Source organism: Myotis davidii, unplaced genomic scaffold (assembly GCF_000327345.1).
Source record: "Myotis davidii unplaced genomic scaffold, ASM32734v1 scaffold102, whole genome shotgun sequence".
Lineage (NCBI taxonomy): Eukaryota > Metazoa > Chordata > Mammalia > Chiroptera > Vespertilionidae > Myotis > Myotis davidii.
In genome coordinates, this window is record NW_006293778.1 from 322,902 (window position 1) to 333,359 (window position 10,458).

Consider the following 10,458-nt stretch of genomic DNA (forward strand, 5'->3'; position numbering starts at 1 on the left):
GGCAACTCCAAAACTTCTGTTTTGTCCTTACTCCTAGAGTATAGTCTTAATCCTATGGCAACTCTGATGGTATTTCATTTATGCTAGAATGTGGCCTTTGTAAGAGTTTCACCTGAATATACAGGGTGTTCATCAAAGTCTGTCTCTTCTGGCTGGGCCTAAACACCAGTTGTCTATCTCCAGAATGTACACGTTTCAGAATTTCTCATCAGTTCTCACATGTGCAGTAGCTATTCTCTGCCAGCCTCCTGGAGTCTCACCTAAACTTGCGGGGTACAGGTCACAAGCATTAAAGTGGAATGTCCATAAAGACTTCTGGGGTTCCCTCTCTGAGGTTTTTCTTCTTGACAACCACCCCCCTCAAATCCTGGCCACTTTTTCATTCAGAATCTCCAATCTCTCCCTCTCCCACCCAGTGAGCCCACCCCTCCTGGAAAATGTTCTCAATAAGAAAGGCTGGGTCAGTATGGGGCTGTGGCAATGGGCTGGCCAAGTGATGCTTACTTCAGATAAGTACTTACATTTTCTTACAGATTTTGCTTAGCTCTTCTGCCTTATTCACCTACAGAAACTTTTTAGAGCAAAGCTTACCTTTTCCCAATATTAGAGAATTATTGAAGGTTTATTGTAGGTCAGATCCTTTTTGTATACTTTATGTCTTATCTTCTCCATAACAGGCACATAAGAAATAGTAATAATAGTACTTATACAGTATTACCACATGCCAGGCATTGTTCTGAGCATTTTATACATCTCATTTAATATTTTACATATTCACTTAATCCTCACATCAACCCTATAGATAGGTACTATTACTGTTTTACAAATGAGGAGTCTGAGAAGCTATAGAGACTAAGTAATGTCCCCTCCAAAATACACAGCCTATAAATGGGAGCAGCCCAGGTTTCAGACCTTGGCAGTCTGGCTTCAGAAAATGTGCTTTCCACCACTTTACTGTTCTCATTTTACAGATGAGGAAACTGAGCCTTAGAGGTAAGTGATCTCCCCAGCGTCTCATTGCCAGTAGGTGGCAGCACTAGGATTGGAGCCAGGCCCCAAAGCCCTTGCTCTTTCCTCTCTACTTCCTCTCAAAGAGAGAAAAAAAGTTTTCCCTTGTAGGACTTTAGTTTAAGAGGATTTTGTGAGAATATTGTGGGGTCTTAAGAGGCGACCAAGCAGCTTCCTTTTGGTCTTAATGAAGATATCGTCTCACGCACATGGTTTGCTGGCCGTTTATGGCCAGGCCCTGGGAGGGAGTTGTTTTTCCCATTGGCCCGTGTTATTTCTGAGCACCTCTCGGAATGACTCCTAGGGAGGACATTGACAGCTCCCTGAATGCCAGTCTGGGGAGTGGGGAGATGGCAGAGCTCCGCCTTGAGGTCCTCTGCCTACACTGGGCCATGTGATATTCAACTGACACTTGCATCTTCTTTCAGGCATGAGCATGTGTGCTCTTGGGTGTTTCATACTTTGCCAGCCAGAAACAGAGAGGGTTTGAGACACCAGCTATCTCTGTGCTGTTTAGGCTGCCAGCTGGGATGAGGAGATGGTTCCTTTGTCAGAGGAGCCAGACTCAGTTATTCCCTTGCAGGGAGTTTACACATGATCCTGGAGCGCCATGGAGGCTATAGACTGCATCCCCCGAGGAACCGCCCAGAACCCGTGTGTCTCACCTGGTCTCTGACACTGACCACCCTCTTTTGCAGTGTGGAGGCTGCCGGCATCGGGTTCGTCATTGTTATCGACAGACGAAGGGACAAGTGGAGCTCCATAAAAGCATCCTTGACACGAATAGCTGTAAATATTTATTTTTGTGCTTTTTAAAATAAAAGTAATTTACATATTCTATTCAAATTATTTCATATCAAAGTCACAGGGAAAAGGTGATTATTTTATGCCAAATTTTGGGAAGGTCTTTGTTATGTCACACCCATATCCTCTCTGCCACCTGGAGGTCACTGCAGAGAATTCCTTTCCATGTCAGAGGCTTCCTGAGTCTCTCTACTTTACCTCTTTCTGTGGTCATTGAAGAGGGGTAGGTAGAGAATGCTGGGAAGTTAATGCCCCAGGAGTGACCTACAGCTATTGAGTCATAGAAGTTGGTGGATAAATACCCCAGCTTCAGTGGGACACTTCTGGGGTATATTCCATAGAGCATCTCAGAGGCTCCCAGCCCTTCAAAAAAAAAAACAATAACAAAAAGCACACAAACAAAAACCACACAAGGTTTTATTGATTTTTAGAGAGAGAGGGGTAGAGAGACGGACTGAGAGAGAGAAACATCGATGTGAGAGCAGAACATTGATCTGCTGCCTCCTGCAACCCAGGCATATGCCCTGACCCGGAATTGAACCGGCAACCTTTTGGTGCATGTGGGGATGACACTCAACCAACTGAGCCACACCAGCCAGGGCCTCCCAGCCTTCTTGCCCACAGCAGTCCCTGTTTTGATGTATTGGCTCTCTAGTCATCACTGTCTCGCCCCCACTCCCCAACTTCCTCATGTGCTGCCTGGGATCACCTCCTCAATAAACTCTTTATACCCAAATCCTGTCTTAGAGTTTACTTTGGGGGCCACCCACTTTAAAACAGTCTCCTTTTCAGTATTCAAATTATTTTTTCACATATCAGAAAGACACAGGCTAAGCCAGACAAAATGATATTTAAGTAGCTTGATTGAAGGTGTACTTACTTTTGGCATTAAATTGTGCAACCTTGGATGGGTTTCCTTTTTTATCTTATTAGTCTGATTTTTATCCCGGTTTGTTGCCTTTTAGCAAGTAGAGGGATCCTTTCTCTGTAGGGACCTCAGACCAGAGAACTCAGTCACATGGGCAGGCAGAGACACCACAGAGCAAACCATGCCAGCATTTCCACCAAAGTCAGGACTGGCCAAGGAGGATGGGATGTGGCAGGGTGGTAATGTGTGTACAGAGGCCCAGACAGGAGAGGGACATTTGAAGTCTCACTTATGCCTGCTTGCAGAGGCAGTCACACACAGAGATCTGCACGAACACAGCGTTTCCCTCAGATTGCTGTAGAGCCTCAGCCACACACAAGGAGTGTCTCCGCTCATTTCCTGCTGTGACATAACAAAACGCAAGGTTCTGTTTAGGACATTGCATTTCAAACATGGGAGAAGGGAAGTCTCCCTTCCTTTGTGCATGGATTGTTTGACCTCGTTGGTTTAGTTTTGGTTACAGGATTTTTTGGGGAGGTAACTACAATGATGGTTGATGATTTGGACACTTGACAGTGCCCATGACTATTCCAGAGGTTTGACCTCTGAGGAGTTCTGATTTCCCAGGGCCCATAGCAGACACTTGAATCATCTAATACAGTGGTTCTCAACCTTGGCTGCACATTAGAATCATCCGGGAATCTTTTTAAAATCCTGATTTCTGGAGGATGAGGCCCAGAAATCAGGATTTTAAAAAGATTCCCAGGTAATTCTAATGTGCAGCCAAGGTTGAGAACCACTGATCTAATATTTGAGACTAATTTGTCCAAGAATTACATCGATCACTGTATGCATAAAAGATACCGTAGTGCAGGATCCCTGCTACCAATCAGAATCTCTTCATGTACTTATTGACAGTACAGATACCTGGACTTCATTTAAGTCCTAATGAATCAGAACATTCCAGGGCAAAGGCCAGATACTTTTTTCTAACAAGCACCATGGGAGGTTGCTTTTGGGAACCACGGGAAGAATAGAAAGCCACGAGGAAAGGAAGAGTTAGATTCCTAACTTGGCCACTAAGTTGTTCTATGAATCTGAGTTACCTCATTTTTCAGGACCTCAGCTCAAGATGAAGACAATGCTTCCTGAAAGCAACATGGCAATAACATGCATCAAGAACCCTAAAATACTAAACCTTTTACTCAGTAGTTCTTCCAGGAAGCTATCTTAAGAGCATGTTCCAAAATATGGATAAAGGTGTTCATTTCAGTGTTATTTCAATAGCAAAAATATGGACAAGTCTAAATCACTAGCAATAAGTAATAGTTAAATAAATTGTGCACACATGAAAAATATTTCTAAATAATTTTTAATATCAAGCATAAAAGCTCATGGTATTAATATTTAATGAAAAGGGTAGGTTACAAAATATTTCTATAATATGAGTTTAACCATGATAAAAATGTTTAAGCAGAGAAAATAGCTTGTAAGTAATTAGGTCAAAATATTAAAAATGGCTATGAGATCATAAGTGGTTTTCTTTTTCTAATGTATAATTTTATTTCCCAACTTTTCAATAAAGAGTATGAATTGTTTTTATAATCAGAAACATTTTTTGTGTGTTTGATTTAGTTTGTTTTTTTATGGAGTGGTTTGGATTATCTGATCTCTAAGATCTCTTTAGCTCTGAAATGTGAAATATATTCAAATTCTTTGGCATCCATGGTGTCCACCTTAACTTTGTCATTTGTGATCTTAGGCAAGAGGAGTCCAGTGAATGTGATATTTACCCTGACACTTCTCATGACCCTTCCAGGTAGCATTTCCTGGAAACTTGCAGCTCATATTCATCCTTCGTCCATCTCGCTTTATCCAGAGGACAATCACTGACATTGGAATTAAATACTATCAAGATGAATTTAAAATGAAAGTACCGGTGAGCATGACCTTTTGTCTTGTCTTCATTTAGTTGGGGCAAGTGGAAAAGATGGCACTGGAGCTGTTTTTAAAAAAATGCATATTTTTATTGATTTCAGGGAGGAAGGGAGAGGGAGAGAGAGATAGAAACATCAATGAGGAGAGAGGGTCGTTGATTGGCTGCCTCCTACAGGCCCCGCACTGAGCATGGAGCCCATAACCTGGGCTTGTGCCCTGACCGGGAATTGAACTTTGACCTCCTGGTTCATAGGTCTTCACTCAACCCCTCAGCTACGCTGGCCAGGCTGGAGCTGGGTGTTTAAGAAGGTAGGATTCTACAGGCAGAGAGGGAGAGAAGGACATCTGGGCAGAGGAAGCAGTGTGTGTAAGGATTTGGAGGAAGGAAGTACACTTCCTTTATGTGAAGTTCAGGGGGGAACCCCTTGTTGTAATATATATATAGGATAGTCTTTTGAAAGAAAAGGTAGAATAAATGAAATAGGTCTTACATATAAGGATAAGAGTCTGGATTTTATTCAGTAGGCAATGGGGATCCAGTGAAGGTTTTTGAGTTGAGGAGTGACTTAGGTCAGTGATGGTGAACCTTTTGAGCGTGGCATGTCAGCATGTTGAAAAACCCTAACTTAACTCTGGTGCCGTGTCACATATAGAAATTTTTTGATATTTGCAACCATAGTAAAACAAAGACTTATATTTTTGATATTTATTTTATATATTTAAATGCCATTTAACAAAGAAAAATCAACCAAAAAAACGAGTTCACATGTCACCTCTGACACGCGTCTCATAGGTTTGCCATCACTGACTTAGGTAAATGGTACTGGAGTCACATAACTCTGAAGGTGGGTGTCCAAGACTGTAGAAGGAAATAAAAGGATGGAGAGAAATTGTAGTAGTATGGGTGAAAGAAAATAAGGATCTAAGATATGGGGGTGACATAAATATAGGCAGCTCTAGAGTGAAAATAAAAACTAAGATGTGGTACTTATAAAAGGAAATTAAACTAAAGATTTTACCTATAACTTTTGCAGAGATGTGGGTATAAGAGCCCTTTCATACTTTGCTGATAGAAATGAAGTTGGTAATAACAGATATGAAGGACTAATTGGCAGTATTTATAAAAAATTACAATGTAAACACTCTTTGACCTATCTATAAAAGTTATTCTACAGATACTTTCATACATGTGCACAAAGCTACAGATACAATGATGTTCATTACCAAATTGTTTGTAATAGTAAGTAATTGGAAACAGCTTAATGCCAAACAACAGGGAATGATTACATAAATTATAGTCTACCCAATTGGTTAAATACTTTGCAGCTATTGGAAGTGGTAAGGTATGGTACAAGCACAGTGGAAACAGTTGGCAGTTCCTTATAAAGTTAAACATATACTTCACTTATCACCCACCCAAGTGAAATGAAAACATATGCTTACAAAAAAGCATGTACAAGAATGTCCATTAGCAGGTGAATGAGTAAAGAAATTGTGACATAGAAAGGTAAGAACTGTAATATTTCACTTATATGTGGAATCTAAAAACAAAATGAATGAATAAACAAAACAAAAACCACCAAAAACCAGAAACAGACTCTTAGATACAGAGGAAAAACTGATGCTAGAGGGGTGGGGCTGGGCCTATTGGTGAACAAGGTGAAGGGGAATAAGAGGTACAACCTTCCAGTTACAAAAATATCATAATAACTTTGGTGACAGATGGTTACTAGACTTATTATGGTGATCACATGGTAAGGTATATTAATGTCTAATCACTATGTTGTACACCTGAAACTAATATATTGCATGTCAACTGTACTTTAACAAAAAATAAATTAAAGCCCTCCTTAGTGTGGCTCTTCCTAAGCCTTAGGAGTACCCTAATTAAGTTAATAACAACGTACCTACCTATATAGTTTAAGTTTAAAAAATTTGGCTCTCAAAAGAAATTTCAATCGTTGTACTGTTGATATTTGGCTCTGTTGACTAATGAGTTTGCCGACCACTGCCTTAGCCGGTTTGGCTCAGTGGATAGAGCATCGGCCTGAGGACTGAAGGGTCCCGAGTTCGATTCCGGTCAAGGGCACATGCCTGGATTGTGGGCTCGAACCCCAGTAGGGGGCATGCAGGAGGCAGCCAATCAATGATTCCCTCTCATCATTGATGTTTCTATCTCTCTCTCTCCCTCTCCCTTCCTCTCTGAAATCAATAAAAATATATTTTAAAAAATAAATTAAAAAAAGAAAGTGTGGCATATTCATATAATGAAATAACATTAAGCGCTAAAAAGGAGTGAAGTACTGATACATGCAACAGCAATGGGTGAATCTCAAAAATATTCCCTTGAGAGAAAGAAATTAGACATTAGCAAATACATACTCTGTGATTCGTTTTATATAAATGAATGAATATAAAGTTTAAGAAGAGGCACACTAAGCTATGGTAGATAGAATATCAAACAGTGGCTGCTGTTAGGGCAGGGATCCTCAAACTTTTTAAACAGGGGGCCAGTTCACTGTCCCTCAGACCATTGGAGGGCCGGACTATAGTTTAAAAAAAAACTATGAACAAATTCCTATGCACACAGCACATATCTTATTTTGAAGTAAAAAAACAAAACGGGAACAAATACAATATTTGTATTTGCATGTGGCCCGCGGACTGTAGTTTGAGGACCCCTGAGTTAGGGTATGGTTGAGTAGATACTGGAAGGAAGTGTTAGGGAACTTTTTGGGAAAATGTACTATATCTTGACTGGATGGTGTTACATGTGTGTACCCTTAAAATCTGTACATTTAAAAATGTAAATGATATACCAATTGAAAAATGTAAAAAAAATAGAAAAATAAGATAAATCTATAGTCTTATAGAAAAGTTTATAATATATATTTTTTGTTTAGTTGGAAATAATTTCAAACTCATGAAAATAACTTTAAGAATAAGAATAGTGCAAAGAATATTTCATGATCTTTACCCAGATTCATTTACCGGGTAGCATTTTATCTACATTTGCTTTATTATTTGTTACTTGCTTCTCTATATACATTATTATATACATGTGTACATCTCTTCAGATATAGTACATATTATATTATGCTTTTTAAAATATATTTTTATTGATTTCAGAGAGGAAGGGAGAGGGAGAGAGAAATAGAAACATCAATGATGAGAATCATTGGTTGGCTCTCTCCTGCACACCCCCTACTGAGGATCCAGCCCACATCCCTGTCATGTGCCCTGAGAGGGAATCAAACCGTGACCTCCTGGCTCATAGATTGAAGCTCAACCACTGCGCTATGCCAGCCAGTCCATATTATATTATGTTAATATAATCAATACATGCATTACATTAATATCCTAATATATAAAAAGCCAGGGGCCATCACAACCGAAACAACCAGATGAACAACCGAACAGCAGGCTGCGTGGGGCGACCAGGCTGGTTGGGGGGACAGTTGGGGGCAACCAGGCCAGAAGGGTGGGGCAGTGAGGGGCAACCAGGTCAGCGGGGGCGGCGGCAGGGAGAGTGAGGGGCGATCAGGCAAGTGGGAGGGGGCAGTGAGGGGCAATCAGACCGGCAGGCAGTTGAGCAGTTAAGAGCCAGCTGTCCAGGATTGTGAGAGGGATCCCGGATTGGAGTTGGACATCCCCCGAGGGGTCCATGAAAATTCATGCACTGGAGGGGGGGGTCCCTCAGCCCAGCCAGCCCCCTCTCACAGTCTGGGAGCCCTCAGGGGTGGGAGGCAAACCAGTGATCAGGGGAAAGCAACGCCCCCATCACACCTCTGCTGCTGCTACTGCTGGCAGCACAAGCCTTGGCCGGCCCTGGTTACCTTAGCCTCGGACCAACCCTGGGTGTCTGGGGGGTTGAGGGGACTGGGGGATTCTGGAGGCAGACGTGCAGCAAGGCTATGCCTGCTTTGGGGCGGGCCCGGCCTTGCCGCATGCCTGCTGCCTCAGCTGGGCTGAGGGAACTAGGCGCCGCCATCTTGTGGCTGTGGGCACCGCCATCTTTGAAGGTGTGGCAGTCAATTAGCATATTCCCTCCTTATTGGCTGTGGGAGCCACCATTTTTGCAATGGCATGAGGGCCAATTAGCATATTCCCTGTTTATTAGATAGGACTAGAGGCCCGGTGCACAAAAATTTGTGGACTCAGTGGGGAGAGGGGGCCCCTCAGCCCGGCCTGTGCCCTCTCACAGTCTGGGACCCCTCGGGAGATAATGACCTGCTGGCTGAGGTCTGCGCCCGGATGGCAGAGGGCAGGCCTAATCCCTAGGTGCAGCCCCTGGTCGGGCTCAGAGCAGGGCCGATGGGGGAGTCGGGGCGCCGCCCCCTGTCATGCACAGAGCAGGGCCAATCAGGGGGTGGGGCGCAGCCCCCTGTCACTCACAGAGTAGGGCCGATAGGGGAATTGGGGGACGGCCCCCGTCACACACAGAGCAGGGCCCATAGGGGGGCGTTGGGGTGCCACACCCTGTCACACATAGAGCACGGCCAATCGGGGTTGGGGCGCCGCAGCCTGTCACACACAGAGCTGCAGGGCTATCAGGGGGTTGGGGAGCTCCCCCCTATCAGGCACAGAGCAGGGCTGATCAGGGGTTTGGGGCGCCTTTCCCTGTCACGAACAGAGCAGGGTGGATAGGGAGGTTGTGGCCCCGCCCCCTGTTATACACAGAGCCACAGGGTGATCATGGGGTTTGGGCGCTGCCCCCTGTCACGCTGATCCCGGTGCTGGGAGGCATATTACCCTTTTACTATATAGGGTAGAGGCCAGGTGCACGGGTGGGGGCCAGCTGGTTTGCCCTGAAGGGTGTCCTGGATCAGGGTGAGGGGCACCACTGGGGTGCCTGGCCAGCCTGGATGAGGGGATGATGGTTGTTTGCAGCTGGTCACATACCCTTCAGGGTGGGGGTCCCCACTGGTGTGCCTGGCCAGTCTGGGTGAGGGGCTGATGGCTGTTTCAGGCTGGCGGGTGACTGAAGCTCCCAACCACTCCTTTTTTTCTTTTTCTTTTTTTAATTCTGGGCCAGCTTTAGCTCCGAGGCTAGGCTCCAGCTCTTAGGCCTCAGCTGCTGAAAGCAGGTATCTGGTTTGTTTGGGTTCTATAATCGAAACACTGTTTCAACTCCAGCTCTGAGATCCCGGCTCGCTGAAAGCAGGTTTCTGGGGTTTTGTTTAGCTTCTATATTTGTAACAATGTTTCAAACTACAAGCTCAGAGGCTGGCAGCGGCAGGCGGGGAACGTTGGAGTCCTCCGTCACTGAAGCAAGCAAGCCTCATGTTAGTTTCAAGCTGCCTGGCTGCCGGCCACCATCTTGGCTGGCAGTTAATTTGCATATTTCCCCTGATTAGCCAATGGGAAGGGTAGCGGACGTATGGCTAATTACCATGTTTCTCTTTTATTAGATAGGATGTTAATACTATATAATATAATATATAATACATACATCAATATATTTATCTCTACATACTGTAAATAATATATTACATATATTGAGAGGTAAATCCTATCTAATAAAAGAGAAACATGGCAATTGGCGTACGACCGCTACCCTTCCCATTGGCTAATCAGCGAGATATGCAAATTAACTTCCAGCCAAGATGGCAGCTGGCAGCCAGGCAGCTTAAACTGAACATGAGGCTTGCTTGCTTCAGTGTTGGAGGACTGCAACGTTCCCCGCCTGCCTTGTCGGCCTCTGAGCTGCAACTCTAAGCAATTATGTAACAAATATAGAAGCTAAACAAAGCCCCAGAAACCTGTTTTAGTCCACCGGGCTTCAGCCAGCAGGATCGCAACATTGTCAGCAAAGGCCAGAAACCTACTTTCAGAAGAGG

At 43.9% G+C, this 10,458-nt stretch overlaps 1 protein-coding gene across 1 annotated transcript in view; it reads left to right on the top strand.

The window, feature by feature from the left end:
• LOC102752099 (probable guanine nucleotide exchange factor MCF2L2) overlaps window positions 1-10,458 on the top strand; it is a gene marked incomplete at its 3' end in the record, with an annotated part of 91,725 nt that overhangs the window by 57,761 nt on the left and 23,506 nt on the right. Inside the window, exons 3-4 of the mRNA XM_015566321.1 lie at window positions 1,707-1,797; window positions 4,500-4,619. Coding sequence (XP_015421807.1) covers window positions 4,608-4,619 — 12 coding nt within the window. The remainder of the gene's footprint in view (window positions 1-1,706; window positions 1,798-4,499; window positions 4,620-10,458) is intronic.